Below are 19433 nucleotides of genomic sequence, written 5' to 3'. Positions count from 1 at the left end.
CCCAAGTTATTCATGGCTTCTACAATAGTGTCAGGTCTAGGTTCACAACCTATACATCAATTCACGTTTTCTAACTCAAGTATATTTAGTGTTATCAAAACAACACCCGGGAGACATTACGCTTAATTCGCAGAAATATATCGTCTCAGAGAGCGAGTATTATAAGTGCCCAACATGACACGATCACCATCTTTCAATCTGTATGCACAAGGACCAACCCGACAATGAATCTGGAATGGACCCTGATACAACAAAAATAATTTCTTCGTCACCTTCTCTTCACTGGACGAGAGTATGTGAACACGTAACAGAACAGAATATCCTACCCGAAATTCGTATAACACCTGACGTATCTGCTGTTTGCTAAGCTTCTCAGCCGCTTTTATGAAATTCTCATGGTATTCTGCCCACTTCAACTTATTGCCAGCTTTCAGCACATCTCTAAACGGCTCGAATAAGTAGGGAAATATTAATACAAATCTTCTAAAAAAAATTACATACTCCAATGTATGATCTCAATTCTTTTATATTCCTGGGTCTTTCTGCATTCAATATTTTCTCTACACACTGACTACTCGAAACTTCAATAATACCATCGTCTAACATGGCTTCTGTTTGATTGTATACTGCTTTAGAATATTTATGTGGTATCGGATATCTCGGTCCAGCGAATATACACTGACTGACAGAGCAAATGCAACACCAAGAAGGAGTGCTTCGAAAGGGATGAAAGTTGGGGAAAAAACAGAGACGGCACGGACGAATAATTGATGTTTATTTCAAACCGATATGCAGGTTACACAATGCGCACGGCATCGACTCAGTAGGATGTAGGACCACCGCGAGCGGCGATGCACGCAGAAACACGTCGAGGTACAGAGTCAATAAGAGTGCGGATGGTGTCCTGAGGGATGGTTCTCCATTCTCTGTCAACCATTTGCCACAGTTGGTCGTCCGTACGAGGCTGGGGCAGAGTTTGCAAACGGCGTCCAATGAGATCCCACACGTGTTCGATTGGTGAGAGATCCGGAGAGTACGCTGGCCACGGAAGCATCTGTACACCTCGTAGAGCCTGTTGGGAGATGCGAGCAGTGTGTGGGCGGGCATTATCCTGCTGAAACAGAGCATTGGGCAGCCCCTGAAGGTACGGGAGTGCCACCGGCCGCAGCACATGCTGCACGTAGCGGTGGGCATTTAACGTGCCTTGAATACGCACTAGAGGTGACGTGGAATCATACGCAATAGCGCCCCAAACCATGATGCCGCGTTGTCTAGCGGTAGGGCGCTCCACAGTTACTGCCGGATTTGACCTTTCTCCACGCCGACGCCACACTCGTCTGCGGTGACTATCACTGACAGAACAGAAGCGTGACTCATCGGAGAACACGACGTTCCGCCATTCCCTCATCCAAGTCGCTCTAGCCCGGCACCATGCCAGGCGTGCACGTCTATGCTGTGGAGTCAATGGTAGTCTTCTGAGCGGACGCCGGGAGTGCAGGCCTCCTTCAACCAATCGACGGGAAATTGTTCTGGAAGATATTGGAACAGCCAGGGTGTCTTGCACATGCTGAAGAATGGCGGTTGACGTGGCGTGCGGGGCTGCCACCGCTTGGCGGCGGATGCGCCGATCCTCGCGTGCTGACGTCACTCGGGCTGCGCCTGGACCCCTCGCACGTGCCACATGCCCCTGCGCCAACCATCTTCGCCACGGGCGCTGCACCGTGGACACATCCCTATGGGTATCGGTTGCGATTTGACGAAGCGACCAACCTGCCCTTCTCAGCCCGATCACCATACCCCTCGTAAAGTCGTCTGTCTGCTGGAAATGCCTCCGTTGACGGCGGCCTGGCATTCTTAGCTATACACGTGTCCTGTGGCACACGACAACACGTTCTACAATGACTGTCGGCTGAGAAATCACGGTACGAAGTGGGCCATTCGCCAACGCCGTGTCCCATTTATCGTTCGCTACGTGCGCAGCACAGCGGCGCATTTCACATCATGAGCATACCTCAGTGACGTCAGTCTACCCTGCAATTGGCATAACGTTCTGACCACTCCTTCTTGGTGTTGCATTTGCTCTGTCAGTCAGTGTACTTTGATCCAGCACTGAAAATGTGTGTTCATACACATGTGTTTTGCCAGGTTTCAATGAAAATACTTCCTTGTGTTCTCTCAACACATACAATAATCGGTCCCTTTGACCTTCTTCCAAATCGCTACTACCTACCGCTTCTCTCCAAGCATCATCTTGGTTCTCCTCTAACCACACTTCACATACCTTAAAATTCGCTCTTTCTTCTTCATCTTTTGAAACCTCATTGACACACCACATGTTACAAACCTCCTATTTCGTCTGAACTTCGGCATCCCACCTGACTTTAATATCTTCATTATCCCACCTCAAATATACCATTGCCTCACTGTAATCTAACCGAGCTGAGTATAAACTTAGCCAGTCAGATCCCATGATAACATCAAATATAAGGTTCGGAATAAAAATACATATCTGAATTTTCGACTTCGCGTTGATACAAATAAGTATGGCAACTTGTTTACATATTTTCTCGGATCGTTTACCTACAGCAGTGACGATATATGTGGATTTCATAGGCATTTCTTCAATCTCAATATTCAATTTCAATATTCTCCATTTTCTGTCCTCATACCACTTCGAACTTACCTATGACCTTTGACTGCCTGAATCCAATAAAGCCTGATAATGCGCCCTACGATCGTAACAACGGGGTTATCACTTTTACTAGCAACTTCGACTTGATCCACTTCCACCTCCCGTAATGACTCATCTCTGACATCGAGATCATAATTCATGTGCGTCATTACAAAATTTCTCGCAACATGTACTGAAGACTGATAATCTGATCTCTCATTACCGTCTACTATCAGTTTAAATTATTCTGCCTCCTTGTATTCTGATTTCGGCTTGTTCCTTCCTCAACATTACGTTCTCTCTGAACATTCCTATTTTGCTGGCGTGACTGATTAACTATATTTTGTTGTCTCGGTTGAAACTGACCACGGTGATTCTCTTCTTGTCTTCTGGGTGGTGTTTGATAGTTTGTGTGCTCTCGTGTACTACTACTATTTCCTAACGCATCGAAACTTGCTTTCAATCTTTCCATTCCCTGAATAGACTCTCTCTGTTCCCTACAGCTAGCTTCGCGGATTTTGTTGCGAAATGTCTGAGTAATAATTTCACAATATCTCTATCCGCTGACATCACATCTACGTTTTTACAAATCATAACGTGGGCCATAAAATATTCTGTCATAGAAACTCCTTCGTGTGGCCTAAATTTCCCAAAAACAATGCGTTCTATTTCCCTGTTTTGTATAACTACACTACAGAATTTCTCCGTGAAATATTTCTGGAATTCCACCATACTGGTCATGCTGCTCTTATACACCGCAAACCATGATTTAGTTTCCCCAATAAAAGCATTACCAATTATGTCTAACGCTTCTTCCCATTCAATGACTCCTTCTTATATTCGTTTTTCAAAACGTTTCTTCACAGTGTTTAAAAATCTAAAGGGTTTGTCTGCCTTCCATTGAATTTTGCTAGTTCTGTTTCACATATGAAATTTGTACCATGGCACTGACTTCCTATATTACCTTGCACTTCTCTGATTTCTTTACTTATTTGTGCCTCCGACCTATCAATACGTTCATTTATTCTTTTCTCTCTAGTTTCTACGTCATTCGCAATGTGTTCCTGTCTTTCCTTGCTGGCTTTAATTTCAACAGCATATTCCTCTGCTTTCTTAAACTTTTCATTACATATTTTAGCATTAACCTCTACCTTACCACACAGATAATCGTATTGTTTTTGTACTTGTTCTCTAACTTTACTAACTTCTCCTACTTGTTCCTGAGTTTTACTATTAATTCCTGTGATCTGCTGGTCTACTTCGCTCCTAACTTTACAATTTTCTTTCTCTACCAACTCTAAGACTTCGCTTCTACAGTATGTTCAGTTAACTTTCTTTCTACCACTTTCTCATGTTGGCTACGGCACATCTCCTGTTCCCCTAACTGATTCTCAAAAAGTTTCTGCTGCTCTAGTGTTTCATCTAATCTACGATTTAAAATATCCATCTTAGTATTAACTTCTCTGTTAATTTCGGTTTTCGTCTGTTATATCTCCTTTCTATTTTCTTTAATCTCTGTCTGTGCTCTCTCTACCTCCTTCCTGCTTTCATCCGTTTCCTTCCCAATTTCATCGTCTTCCTAATTTCATTCGTTTCCTTCCTAATTTCATCCGTTTCTTTCCTAATTTCATTCGTTTCCTTCCTAATTTCATCTATCCCTTTATTTTCCTCCAATATCCCTTGCATCATCACAAACAGTTGTTGAATATTCATTTCACTATTCGTATTACTTTCTCGCCCTCCATCCTAGCTATATCAGATTCTGTGCTATTTTCCATGCTCCCACCACTCTCTAACGTTTTATCTACTAGAATGCTCTCATCTACAACATTCCTAGAATTCCGCCTCTCGCCTCCCTTTACTAAATTACCGCTACGTAATTTCATGTCCTTTTCACGTTGTGCAGCCATGATTCCCCCAAAATCACACATATAAATTATACGGACACTCACTTAACCCCCACAAACACAGACTGTAATTTACTGCTTTCTTTCCATGAATACTTAATGGTTTTCGAGCTCCACGTTGGTGCGACAAATGCAACTGTTCTCTCTCCTAACTTCACACTTGAGGAGACGAAAGTGAGGTACTAGACTTTTTCCCCAGTTGTATCCCTGTCCCAAAGGCTCACGCTCCAGGACACTGCCCTAGAGGCGGTAGAGATGGGATACCTCACTGAGTCTGAGGGAAAAACAAACCAACCTGAAGGCTAAACGGTTTAAGAAAGATAATAATAATAATAATAATAATAATAATAATAATAATAATAATAATAATACCTGGGGACACATGAATATAAATATAAACTATACGTGGCTTGCCCGAAAATTGCCACGCAAATAGAATCAATTATCATTCCATGATTTCCCATTTCTCTATGTAATGTTTGGGCGCCAGCGTCACAGTTTTAAACAAAACTGTAAAGCAAAATCTATATTTACTAGCATTGAGACTTATACTTAAATCACAGGGGTGGGATTTTAAATAATTATCCACTAAGTATCGCCTGAGAAAGAAAATTAACGCAATATTTAAAAAAATGGATTTATTTCACAAAAATGAGATGAATCGGAAAAGTTCCTTAAAGCTTGGAGGGATTTTAGAATTTACGTTTCCGCTCGTTTCTGCGTCTTGCTTCTACGAATGTTATTTCTTGAGAATAATCTTAAACAATCCTCCCGCTGCTATATTTTTTTTAAACAATTCAAAATGAGCCTCTACTGTTCTGCAGTGTCTTCGAAAATTATCCGTTCCGTGACGTACATAGCCTCCTATATGCTGCATGAATATGAAGTTCATTGCCTTTGTAGATCGCATGGGCCATACCTTCCTACGCCGCCATTTTGTAGTTGATCTTCGAGATGCGAACGGGCACATTTAATCCCCCGACACAAAGAAAATATATTGGTCACGATGTATTTTCTCATTGTTAACTTGAATCTCAAATGTGACTTTGCATCTCGTATATTCATTGCCATTCCGATATTAGCTATTCGATTATCGAATATCAGCAAATTGATATCGATTCTGTCTTAGTTGCACTAGTTTGTTTACATGACCCGTAACCATGTAATTAACAGCTGATTTGCTTAATTTCATCTGTCCTAATAAAGATATTTAATGGTTCCTCCAGGCGTATTTCACGATGGTAGGTCGTTTATTGGTTTTAGACTTTCCTGTTTCTTAAGTTCTTATTACATATGCTGATTCTCTTGAAAGTACAACTTGATGTTGCATGCATTATGTACGTTACGATATTTGCCATTTAAACTTGCTATTTCATAAGCATTATTCCCAAGTACGCGCTCGATTCTGTAGGGACCATTGTATAACGGCAGAAATTTAGCACATATTTTTGCTGGTGCATTTGATATTGGTGCAGTTTTGACTAGAACTAGATCTCCTTGCTTGAAAGGTGCATGGAACTTCTTATTCCGTACCCTTCTTAATCGTTTTTGGGATTGATCCTTAAGCCTCTGTTGGATCTTTAGATTTATTTCTTGGGGATCTGGCTTTTTCTCTAGCTGCATAGTAAAAATGCTGTCCCATGTTCTCTGTGGGTGAACATTTTTATGGGCTACGCTAGGAATCTGGGCAATTGATTGATTAACGGTGTTGTTTAAACTTTCAGCTATGATGTCTAGCATATCTATCCATTTCCAATGTTGTTGACTACAGTATATTCTCCCGAATTTAGCGATCTCCTTCATATACCTCTCTACGGGATTAGCTGCTGGATGACGAACTGAGCATAACGTATGCTTGATGCCCTCATTTCTCATTCGATCGCGGAACATAACTGATGTAAATTGTGTTCCCCTATCAGTAAGGATCCTCTCAGGTTTTCCCATTTCAGGGAATGTCTTATTAATGAGGCCGTGTAAAACTTGTTTAGTATTGGCTCTCTGAATTGCTTGCAATGAAATATATTTAGATAATATGTCGATAACCACTAGTATATATTTCTTTCCCTTTCTAGCAGTGGGCAACTTTCCAAAAATATCTATTGCATAAATTTCCTGAGCTTTAGATGGTATAATTGGGATCGGTTTATGTCCGCATATGTAATTGTTATGCTTTACTCTCTGACACACATTGCATGTTTTTGCTATGTTTCTTACTGATCTTCGTAATCCATTCCACGTGAATTTTTCCATTATCGTTCCAATGACCTTGTCTATGCCAGCATGTCCGGTCATCTTGTGAGTATGCCAGATTAATTCTCTTTGTAGCTCTTCTGGTATTACAATTCTTTTGCTGTTACTGATCTTGTCCACTACTTTCAGTAGTATCCCATCTACGATTTCATAGTTCCTTATGAATTCTCGCGCTGATTCCCTGTTCTCCAAGTTATCGATGATGATCTTCAATTTCTGGTCAGATTCCTGAAATTCTCTCAAATTTTCCAACTTTCTTAGCAGTTGTTCGTCTCGAGTATCCAAATCGATTGCTAGCACATCTTCTTCACTTTCATGTGGGTTTCTACTTAACGCATCAGCTAAGATGTTTTGCTTTCCACTGCAATGTTCGATCTTTAGGTCAAACTGTTGAGTGAATAACATCCATCGCGTTATCCTTTCGCTGATCATGACGGCTTTTAAACCAAAAGTCAACGCCTTGTGGTCTGTCCTTATCGTTACTGGGTACCCATAAATTATACGTTTCCATTGTTGTAATGCGTGCACTATTGCTAGTAGTTCAAGCTCAGTAGTGGTATAGTGTTGCTCATGTTTTCTAAGTTTCCTACTGGTAAATGCCAAATAAGTTCGTTTTTTGGTCTCGTTATCTTCTTGATATAGGCAGGCTCCTACAACAACGTGCGATGCATCAGCTTGAATTATGAATCTCTGTTGATAATCAGGATATCCCAGTTTGATACTTTTCTTCATCAGCTCTTTCATGTTGATGAAAGCTTGTTCTGCCTCTTCATTCCACTTCCATTTATTGTTGACATTTAGCAAGTTCTGTAATGGTGCAGCCATCTCTGTGTAACCTTCACAATGGTCTGAGAAGAATCCAGTCATCCCAAGAAATTGCCTTATATGCTTTACCTTTGTCGGCCTCGGGAAATCGCATATAGCCTTTATTTTTACGGGATTTGGTCTTATCTCTTCTCCATCGATCACGTGGCCTACAAAAATTACTTGGCTTCGGCAAAATTTAGATTTTGATAGATTTATTTTGAAGCCAGTTCTCTGTAAATTACTTAATAGCTTTTCCAATTTGACACAGTGTTCTTCGAAAGTAGAGCTCGCAAAGACCAGATCATCAACATAACAATTTACGAAGTCCTTTACTTCACTCGTTAGGCTCCTGTCTAGTGCCCTTATCAATACTGCCGAACTGACCTTTAACCCGAATGGTAGGCGACAATAGGCATATGTTTGGTTATTAAACATAAAACCCGTTAACAACCGTGACTTCTCTTCAAGGACAATATGGTGAAATGAAGCTGTGCAGTCCATACTTGTAAAGTATTTCTGACCTCGAAATCTCTTTACAATGTCCTTAATCTTAGGAGCCTGACTATACTCTGGAATTAGTCTGGAGTTTAGGACACGAGCATCTAGGCACAAACGCAGTTTTCCGTTGTTTTTCTTTACGATTACTATGGGATTCAGGAATGGAGTGGTAGTCTTCACGATCAATCCATCAACTAACATTTCCTCGATGATTTGTTTAACTTCAGTGAAATACTTCTCTGGCACATCATATATTTTTCCCTTATATGGCGTCCAGTCAGTAACTATCAGTTTGTACTTGTAGTTAGGAATCTGCCCAGGTTTATCACTGAAAACTTCAATATATTTATTTATGATGGTGTACAATATTCGTTTTTCTTCTGCTGGGATTGCAGCTTGAGTAATAGCCTCCCAAATATCAGTTTTTTCGCAGCTCTCCTCTTCAATTGCAACGATTTCTTCAATTCTCATGATCAATTCCGGCTCTATTTCTGTGCTTAGATCTTTTTCTTCTAGTTCTTGGCTCTCTCCGTCCAATAGATCCACTTCTTTTCCCTTGATCTTCAACCACTCGTTCTATTCAAGTGTGCTACTAATTTGGACTCTTTCTACAGTTCTATTTCCATCATTTTCTACTACCGGGAATCGAATTTCACCCTTTTCCATGTCAATTGTCATCCTAGAACTTATCATGAAGTCTATTCCAAAGATGACGTTGTATTTTATTTTCTTCATAACCATGAATGGGTGCTCGAATTCATATTTTCCGATCTTTATACTTAAATAGGCTTGAATCTTGCACTCAACTGACTTGTCTGGAATTATGCCTCGGATTTTTATTCCAGATACAGGTATGATCGGTATCTCTATTTTCTGGCTTAGCTCTTGGAATATGGTATGTGACATTACACTTATGCTAGCTCCAGAGTCCACTAAACAGTACAACCGGGTGTCGAACACTTTCACAACTATTACTGGTAACTTGAATTTAGGTTGGGTTTCGTGATAGGTATCCTCTCTAATTAAATCCTCGGGTTGAATGTCCCAGTGATCTATTTGTGCTACTACCCAACTGCGAATTTTGACTACATTGTCAAACGGTTTAATATTTACAATTTCGTTTCTAGTTAGTTCGTCATCGGCGTTTCTTTTTCGCTCAGATGACTGGGAATTGTCTGTGTTCCCATGGCTCTCATGCTCTTTCCAGCCTTCTTCCTGTCTCCTTCGTTTATAATTCTGAGGTTCGAGACTTTCTGCGCCTTCGAGGTCGCCGTTTATATCCTTATTTTTTTATGGCTTCCTCCCATCGGCTCCTATTTTGTCTCTGTTCCCTCAGCTCTTGGAGATATCGCCTGTTCTCTTCATTTTGACTATATTGGGCAGGTCTTCTCCTCTCATCGTATCGCCTCCTGTTCCTCTGATATGGTCGACTTCTATTGTTCCCATATCGAGTATTATTCCTATACTGGAAACTATTTCTATTTCCAATTTGCCCACATCTTCCGTGCTGTTGTCCACTGTACTGGCAATAACATTTTCTCGGTTCTTTGTTTTGGGCTCTGATACAATCTTCTGCCCTAATCTCATCACCCTTATCTAGTCCGTGGTTGGTGATTTCAGGACTAATTGTATTAACTGCTTCTATTTGTCTAAGATTTCTGGGGTTCCTCTCTATTAAGCACGATGACGTTAGGTCGATCTGTCTTAATCGTCTCTCCATGTCAATAGCAGTTTGTATGTCAGAGGCCGCTAGTAGTCTTTGTATTTCAAGTGGTAATTGCCTCTGAATAGTTTTAATCGCCTCCAGTTCGCTAGGTGGAGAATCTAAGTCCTGAAAACGATGAAACTGAAAGGAGAAGAAATCGCTGTAGCGAGTTTGGCCTGCAGTCGAAAATTTCCTCGAGTATAGCTCTAATCTTAGCTGTTGCTGGATCTCAGGATCCCAGAACTTCTTCAGGAAACTACCTTAAACTCATCATAGTTGTGGAATGTGTACTTGAAAGCCTGGAACCAAATATTTGGGTTCCCGTCCAGATGTTTTTCAATAATTCGCAATTTCTTTTCCTCCTGAATCTTTCCTTCCTTAAAATATTCCTCTATGTCCCTAAGGAATTGCTTCGGTGAGGTCTTAGCCGAACCGTCGAAATGTTTCGGGCGGTCGTCGTAATTTTTAATAATATTAATTATCGTGCTTCCCTCACTCTGGTTACTACCGTTTAATATTTCTATATCTCTTCTAGTTGGGTCGCTTGTCCCTGAAGGTGTGTTCTCTCTCTCATTAATCTGTACTTCTATTGCTCTTTGCCTATCGCTAGAGCTTGAGGCCATAGATTTCGCCGTGTGTGATTCCACCTTCATCTCCTGTATTTCCCTTCTAATCTGTTTCATTTCTTCTTCTGTCTTTTCGATTTTTCGTTCCGATTCCACCTTGTTATCTTCTATCTTCTGTTTCAATTAATCAATTTTCTGTGCTACTTTGCTCGCAGCTTGGTCATATTTCTCATCTAAGTCTTGCTGTCTTAGATTAAATCCTTGCATACCAGCTGTTATATCATTTATTTTCTCTTCTTCCAATTTTCAGATCGTTTCCTGGCTCTCTGTTACCATTTCATTTATTTTATTTATTTCCTCGTGCATCTCTCTGTTTCTATTTTCTATGGTTTCCGTCAACCTCGTCTGCATGTTTTGAATTTCGTTCTTAACTTCATATACTTCCGACCGTGTTTTCGCTGTTTCTTCAGTCGCTTCTTCTTGTTTCTTGCGTAATTCATCGATCATCCCTTTGTGTTCATCTTCTATTTTTCTAACGAATTCTTCTAAAGATTCTTTCTGTTTCTGTTGCCATTCTTCTTGTTTCTTGTGCAACTCTTGCATCAACTCATAATGTTCTTTCTTTCTTTCTTCGCGTTGTTCTTGTTGCCATTCTTCTTGTTTCTTTTCTTGTTCCTTTTGAAATTCTCTAAACAATTCTTGTTGTTTTCGTTCCTTTTCTGTCCGTCTCCTTTCCTTCTCTTCTTCCAGCTTCCTCTCTTTTTCTTCTTGCTTTTTCTCTTTCTCTTCACGTTCCTGTCTCTCCCTCTGTCTTTCTTCTTCTTGTTGTTTCAAATATTCGAGGAACCATAATGGAGCTCCTTCTTGTTTCTCTTGTGCTCTTCTCATTTCCTCTTCCTGTTCCCTTCTTGTCTGTACTCTACCCTGTGTTGCCATTTTATGTCGAGTTCAATATATTCGTTACAAACTCTCAAGATTTCTAATAAACTCTCTATTTTGTTAAAAATTTCTAATTTGCCTAACAATCCTCCAAGTTCACAGAATATCATATATAATATCACACACACCACAATAACTTAGTCTACAAGGTTTAAAATAGTTCAAAGTTTGCACTAGATGCACTAGTGTCAAGTTTTCTATTCACTGAATAATAATATAGATGGACCTTCCTGGAGATCGGCACCATCCCACCAGATAGACCATCAACAACCAGACCATGAGTTCAGATCTATGATTTCGATCTCATTTCGGAACATGTTACGAAATAAGAAAATAAAATTCCGCTATGCGGCATCCAATATTTATATGTATGGCCCTCAGCCTTTACCATAGTTAAAATCAACTAAATTTCATATCATATTAACTTAAAATCACCTTATCCTACATTACTGTTGTTAAAGAAAAGCAATCATCTAATAAACAACAATAATTCCTTATCAATATTCTTCACAGGTGCTACAATGTGGTAATATTTAAATAAATTACTCAATACATTGGTGACTCCTTTTTCTATGCCCGATACCTACATTTCAAGCTTCAACACTGGACTGCCGATTAAGTAGTGTGAGTTATCGGACAATTTCTTACTCTCCCGCGATGTCTTTCTCTTCATTGTTTCACTATGAAGACCGTTTCCAATACCTTTCTCACTTTATTTGACGTTCCCACGGTGACTTTCTCATTAATTATCTAATGTTGGTACCACATTTTTAACTTCCGCGGTGTCTTTCTCATTAATTGCTTCACGATTGGGCAGCTATTTTAACTCTCCCGCGATGTCTTTCTCTTAAATCGTCCCACATTAGTGCGACATTTTCAACTTCTATTGGCGACTAATTCCAGTACCTTTCTCATTAATTGCTCCACGATTGGGCAGCCATTTTATACTTGCACCCGCTCATGCAGCGGTCAGTGCCAAGTTATCCCGGTAGCTCTTGATTTCTTCTCAGGGTATTCCACTTTTCCGCTCATAAAATCTGTGATTTTATACATAATTATTTAACGTGGTTTCGAATGAGAATTTGTCCGCTGGAATACGCACCACGGGAGTATCTACACGCACAAGTACGAACCTGTGACCGATAACTTCAAAGGGATCTCTTTCCGTTTATAGAACTAATCAATTGCTTATTTCTAAGAAACTTATTAACTAACTTACAACTAGACGTTACCCGAACAGAAATTAAAACACAGTCACTTACTAAGAAAAAATATAAGATTATTTATTGACTAGAATAAAGTTCGATGTGAGATGAAGTGAAATCGGGGTAGTATAAATTGAGTAATACTTAATCATTGAAAGACTAGATTCAGCGCTGGCTCAAATAAAATAAATTAATTAAAGCTTAAAATATTTACATTCTCTCATAATTAATGTTCAAATTCATATTAATACAAGTCCCAATTTTCGTAGCCATGTTCCGAAAAGTATTTCATTTTCGCCAATTATATTCGAGATCACTGAGCAATCATGGAATCAAATAAAAATACACATTGCGAATACTGTCCCATTAATTATTAAAATTATCCTCACAACAAATAAGTCGTCATGCTGAGCTAAAAATGATTGCTTCGTTAACTTGAAAACGTAATAAAATTACATGGAAAAAAGTTAGATTTTAAACTCAAAACTGCTCATATTTTTACGTAATTATTTCCCAAATATACTCTTGTGTGAGTATTAAATTGTAAAAGTGTTCTCCAACTTTCCACTCATAAATTATAATCATTCATAGATCTGAACTCTAATTATTTGGTCACATATATCGAGTACGCACAAGTAACAACTTACGGGCTAAGACAATACCACCCTAAAGCCTACGACATATGGCTCCTAACTAACCATTATAATATTCTTCATATTTAAAATACTCGAATTGAAATCATTATTGCATGAAAAGGAATAAACATCTAACTAACTATTCAAGTAGTTTCCAATCCACACACTCCTCTATTAATGGCTCAATGTGCTCTAGCATTCTGCTCTATCTCAATATTTCATATGTATACGAGCTACTCAACTTGTATGGATAGTATAGAATTAAATTATTGCGTATTATCCTGTAACGTCACCGCACCACGAAATATTAGATGTATACAAAGTCATGAGTCTAGTGAACTGTACATTAAAGTACTCTCTTATTCACAGTACCCGTTATTTACCAATGTCAGACATAAATATAACTATCACGATACACAATTCTACCATAATACATGTCTATCTTACCTTAAAATGGTCATCTGCGCGATGTTCTCTCCTTGTAATATTCTTTCAAATATGGCACAGAAACTCACCTCGTAATTCTAATATAACGTTATCTCGTCGAATGGCAATCCTTACACTTCCCGTAGAACATAAACAAACCTCTATACTTTAACTATTCATCAATATACTCCAATAAATAATCACATTTCAACACTATTCCAAAGACACTTTAACATAACACCGGCTTTCATATAGCCGTATGCATATAGCCATTACTCCCAAAACTATATGCTACATATTTTAGAATTGCCTTGCATAAATACGCAGTTAATAACCTTTATCTTAACGACAGTAGTACGAGTTCAATGCTCTCTTTCTATGAAGAAAGGAATACTTAATTTGACAATAATCATCGTATCGCGCAGGTACTTCGTGACGTAATCTATATTCAAGTAAGCGAGATTAATCGAAATTTCACTAATAAATTAGACTCATTGCAACTAGGTCTTCACAAGTAACACTTCTATCTTTTATCCAAACTAGTTTCCACTGTAAGTATTCAAGTGCGGTAACCTGTATATGTCATCTAAGCATTCTAATTCTACACTTCCATCTTATCTTAAAGCCTTATATATCTCACACTTCACTTATATTACACACGCGTTCTTAATTACTTCAAACATATCACCAAATATTCAGCACATGCCAAGTTAGATTGAGGGTGCAGATTACAAGAAACTACTCTACTAAAGAAATGTATAGACTTAGCTCGTCAGTTGCAACGTTTGGTCTGGTTGATGCTCCATCCTTCGGTTGCAGCTAGACCCTCCGATCGGATCTGGATCTCTGGTTGGATTGCACGTTCATGGTCATCAGCTGGTCACATGGCTCGCCGGTCCACTCCTACTCGTCCGGTCTTTTGGCTGGCCGGTGCTCATCCACGTCATCATGTTCACTGGTTGGCCGGTCCAATCATCTACAGCTGGTCCTCTGGCTCGACGGTGTATATCCCCAGTTCAGTCCACCTTGTTAATTTAGCAGACAGTCATCATTTTGAATCTGTAGACAACGAAGAGAATTCCATTTGCGCAGTAATTAGTCATGATATATTCCATATTTCTTTTATTAATAATAATCGTCGAAGTTTTTCTTTATTCTAAAAATTTCTCCGTAAATAGTTATTAGGTTTACTGCTACGGTAGTTACTATCTTCTCGTATGAAGTTATCAATATTGTAAAATGGTGAATTCCTATTCCTTCGATCGTAGAGTGGCTCCTCACTAATCCAAGTCAATCATATATCACCAAAAATTATTTATTTATATAATTTTTTTCGCCTCCTTTCTTAGCATACACCAGTGAATAATTTATTCGTATGCTATCGCCGATTATAAATAGTTAATATTCTCCACAATAGCCAAGAATATTCTTCAAATGTGTAGCTCCGCTCGTTTCTGCGTCTTGCTTCTACGAATGTTATTTCTTGAGAATAATCTTAAACAATCCTCCCGCTGCTATATTTTTTTAAAACAATTCAAAATGAGCCTCTACTGTTCTGCAGTGTCTTCGAAAATTATCCGTTCCGTGACGTACATAGCCTCCTATACGCTGCATGAATATGAAGTTCATTGCCTTTGTAGATCGCATGGGCCATACCTTCTTACGCCGCCATTTTGTAGTTGATCTTCGAGATGCGAACGGGCACACGTTACTGAAATTAATTGTTTGTTGCTTAATCTAATTGAGGCTCACCAATTACAGCTTCCGTTGAGGTCATCTGGATTCCGTGGTTACGCGTTTCCCTCTTCTCGTTGTAGAATTGGCTCCATGGACATCCTTCCTTTTTCTGTGATATGGTTTGGGCTATCTGGACTAGCACTCTCTAATTGCCTAGTCTTTAAATTACACATTGGCCCTGTACTTATGAAAATTGATCACCGTTGATCGTAGGAGGAGAAAATTCAGAGATATGAATTTTTCCATTTTAGCAGAAAATCTCAATCCAACTTAGCTATTCTACTGGTACAATACAGACTTGTACCAAATTCCGTGAACTTGAAATAAACGTAGTTCTTCGTCCAGAATAATTACTGAATATATCACAAGCCTAAGCTTGTTTCGTCTCACCCTGATCCGACAACGTAACAGCAGCTACGTACTGTGTCGAAGCGACAACACACTGTCTGAAAAATAACTGTCTCGAAGCGACCACCCACTGTCTCAAAAATAATAAAGTAGATCTGGTTGTGTGTCCGCCCTAGATAATGTATCCCCGGGCTCTCCCCACTCTTGGTATCAGCTCAATACGAAATCTCAATACAACGAAGCATCTGATTCGTAGATCGTATTATCATCTCCCTCCCTTCATTGTTCACAAGTAACCAGTAGGCGTGGCGATGTTGTAGATGCCTGGCTTGTTAGCCTCGCGCGCCGGTCCCTTTATACTACCTTTGCTCTTGAGTTAAACCCGTAAGTCATCCAACTTCCCCGCTTCAAGAATAACTTTTCCGTGTACACAAGTATGAGATGAAATGACACCAACTGTGTCTCAACATTGACCATATTTACAATATATAATGAATTCCTATCCTACAAAATATAATAATTGAAATAATAAATGATGTTCTAATATATACAATGTGATTCCAAAAGCCTTATTTTCAAATGACAGAAGTTAAATTAATATGTCATTATGAATAATTGCCGATGGCGGATAAACTTGATATCGAGTGATATCGCGTAAAGGGATTGTACACTAAATTAGTATGACTGGAGAAGCCTGGACGGTTACAACTATTCAACTTGGCCAAATAGTCCTGGAATTACTTAAAGAAAAAATAGTTTTGTAGTTGATTTGGTATTCCCTATAGTTGAATCGCTTAAGATTTCCAGAGTTACCTTGAGGAAAAGAAACTTCCATCATCCCTTTTTCCTCTTATGAACACAGTGAAGAGTCTCCCCATGTTCGCAGGTAAGTGTGAACAGCAACTTTCTCCAATTAACCTGATTATCAAACCACACATTTCTATTGCCACCAATCTCCTGTTTATCAAGTTTGTCAGTCATCCACTGGAGTTGTTTAAGCCTATGGTTTATATAAATTCCTGGTTTCTGAAAGGACCGTATTTTACAGTTTCCGCAAAGAGTAAGGTGAGAATACGTGATGACTATAGCACTGACAAACTGAAAATGCCTATTTGGAAGTTGCTGTTATATAAAGTATTTTCTGTTATATAGGCCTGCTATATAACAGCAATTTACATTGCTATCGCTACCACCTCTATCTCTCTGGAAGGACACTTCAAATTCATGCTTACCGATTATGTTTAGTCTCAGACAAGGTTACCCCTAAATATTTTCTTTAGAAAGAGAGCCCTGCTTGTTATCACTATTACCAAACCAAACCCCACGGCACTACAGCACTTGGCCTACCAAGTGACCGCTGCTCAGCCCGAAGGCCTGCAGATTACTAGGTGCCATGTGGTCAGCATGACGAATCCTCTCGGCCGTTATTCTTGTCTTTCTAAACCGGGGCCAATATCTCACCGTCAGATAGCTCCTCAATTCTAATCACGTAGGATGAGTGGACCTCGAACCAGCCCTCAGGTCCTTGACGGGAATCAAACCCGCGGCCTCCGGATAAGAGGCAGTTGTCATAACTATTTAATGGATATAAACCGTGAAAATTTAAGAAGAGTAGGGAGATGGTAGGTTTGTAGGTGAAAAATCTGCCTAGGCCTTATAGTTGGAGTCAGAATGGAAATAGTCTGTATCGAAGGGAATTTGCACCAAAAATTGAAAGGAAAGAGGTCGTCACAAATAGCAGTGCGTGTAATAGCTTTTTTCTAAGTAATATAAATAACTGGTGTGAATGCCAACTTGGAAAGCCTAGAAACTGACGATCTTTCTTGTAAGTTAAAGTGTACTGTACATTTTCAAAATATTGGAATCTGTTGTATTTTATAGTTCCATATATTTGCTTTTTTTATTGTCTACAGGGTTTTGATTATGCTCGGAGTGGCAACCCTTCGAGAGAAGTTCTGGAACAGTGTCTGGCATCACTAGATAATGGAAAATATGGTTTGTGTTTTTCTTCGGGACTTGCTGCTATAACAAATATTATCAGATTGCTGAATGCTGGTGATCACATAGTTGCTATGGATGATATGTACATTGGTACATATCGACTACTTTCCAAAGTAATTGATCGCATGAACATAAAAACAACATTTGTGGATGCCAGAGATCCAGAAAAAGTAGGTGAAGTGATTCAAGAGAACACCAAATTAGTGTGGATAGAGACACCTTCAAATCCATTGCTGAAAGTAGTGGACATCAAGCGAGTTGCGGAGATTGTTCATGCTCACAATGGAATCATTCTGGCTGTGGAAAATACTTTCTTGAGTTCTTATTTCCAGGTACTTACTTACACTCATAATATTTGTTTAAGGGTTAACTGTATCAGGTAAATAATTTCTTCCCTTGTGTTGTATTTTGTTGCCATTTGCTTGTATGAAAAATATTAGTTTATATATTTCCAGGTTTCTCATAACTAAGGTATTTTTATCTCCCTTGCAAAGATTATGTCAACATTTTGATTATATTCACAATTTTTCATGTTTCCATCACTAAATGTATGATGAAAAGACTTACAATTTGAACAAATTTAAAAAATCAGAAGTAATGATAAACTATAAATCTCAACATTCTTGCTAGGTAATAGACAATAATGTTTTGATAGGTCCTTAAAGAAATAGAGGCTTACTGTATAGAGATGACATGGCAGGATAAATAGTCAGATAGTACCTAATGAAACAAAATTTCCTTGAAGGGGTAGTCTGGTGTAAAATGATACAAGGCTAAAAATATAAGGGCTTGATAAATAAACGCAAACATATTTTGCATGAGCATATGGCACGCATTAGGCTGTATTGAACATAGCAACATCATTTCTGCTATTTTCTAGTTCAGCATCAAGCAGCAGCGTGCACATAATGAGATTACTGAAGTTCTGAAATAAATGGATGATAGTTGTAAGATGCCTCAGTTTTGTGACTTTGGTTGCAATTCTAATAGTGAAAAGAACAAACTCTCTCTTTTCATGCGTTTCCTAATAGTGAAAAGTCACCCAAGCAATTAAAATCCTGGGAAATTAAAGTAGCTAGAAAAAACTTTAAACCCTCTGAAGCAAATGTAGTGTATTAAGAACACTTCACAACGGACGACTTTGAGTCTTCAGTAAAGCAAATTGTAATAAAGGATTGAAAAGTGAACACTGCACTGAAAAGAACAGCGGTGGTGATTCCTTATCTGAAAGTCCAAGCTCATACAACCAGTACTTACCTGAGAGAAAGGATTGTTGTCAAGGCAGTAGCTGAAACAAGTAAAAGATAATCTTGAAACTATTACGGTTGTTTCAGAATCTACTTCTGAATGTATGGAAAATAATAAATAGTTTCAGTGTGTTTAGATTTGCGGGGAAATTTTCCATAACATAGAGCACACTCATGAAGAAGGGCTATTGAACCTGTTTATATCTTTCCTAATTTAGGATGAAGAGTGAGAAGAGAAAGAGCCTATGACCAAGATGTTACGCCCCTTTAAACAACAAGCAATCATCCCAAGAGGAAAAATCTGAAACGGCAGCCATAATGGGTGCCAAAAGGAGAGATGTAATCATTGCATTCTGCTTTTTTCTGACCTATTCCCAGTTACCTGGGGTCGGTACTTTCTGGAGATTTAAGCCAATTTTTATGGCCTGATATCTTTCCTGTTGCCATTCCTACTTGGAGGGATGTATTCATTGTTGGGTTTTCTGTGGTGA

General features: G+C 39.0%; 1 protein-coding gene across 1 annotated transcript in view; it reads left to right on the top strand.

The window, feature by feature from the left end:
- Cth (Cystathionine gamma-lyase) overlaps positions 1–19433 on the top strand; it is a 664174-nt gene that overhangs the window by 259485 nt on the left and 385256 nt on the right. The window contains exon 8 of the mRNA XM_068225275.1: positions 17608–18027. Within this exon, the coding sequence (XP_068081376.1) occupies positions 17608–18027 (420 nt within the window). The remainder of the gene's footprint in view (positions 1–17607; positions 18028–19433) is intronic.

Source organism: Anabrus simplex, chromosome 1 (assembly GCF_040414725.1).
Source record: "Anabrus simplex isolate iqAnaSimp1 chromosome 1, ASM4041472v1, whole genome shotgun sequence".
Lineage (NCBI taxonomy): Eukaryota > Metazoa > Arthropoda > Insecta > Orthoptera > Tettigoniidae > Anabrus > Anabrus simplex.
Note: the sequence above shows the minus strand (reverse complement) of the source record. Positions and strands in the feature narration are given on the sequence as shown.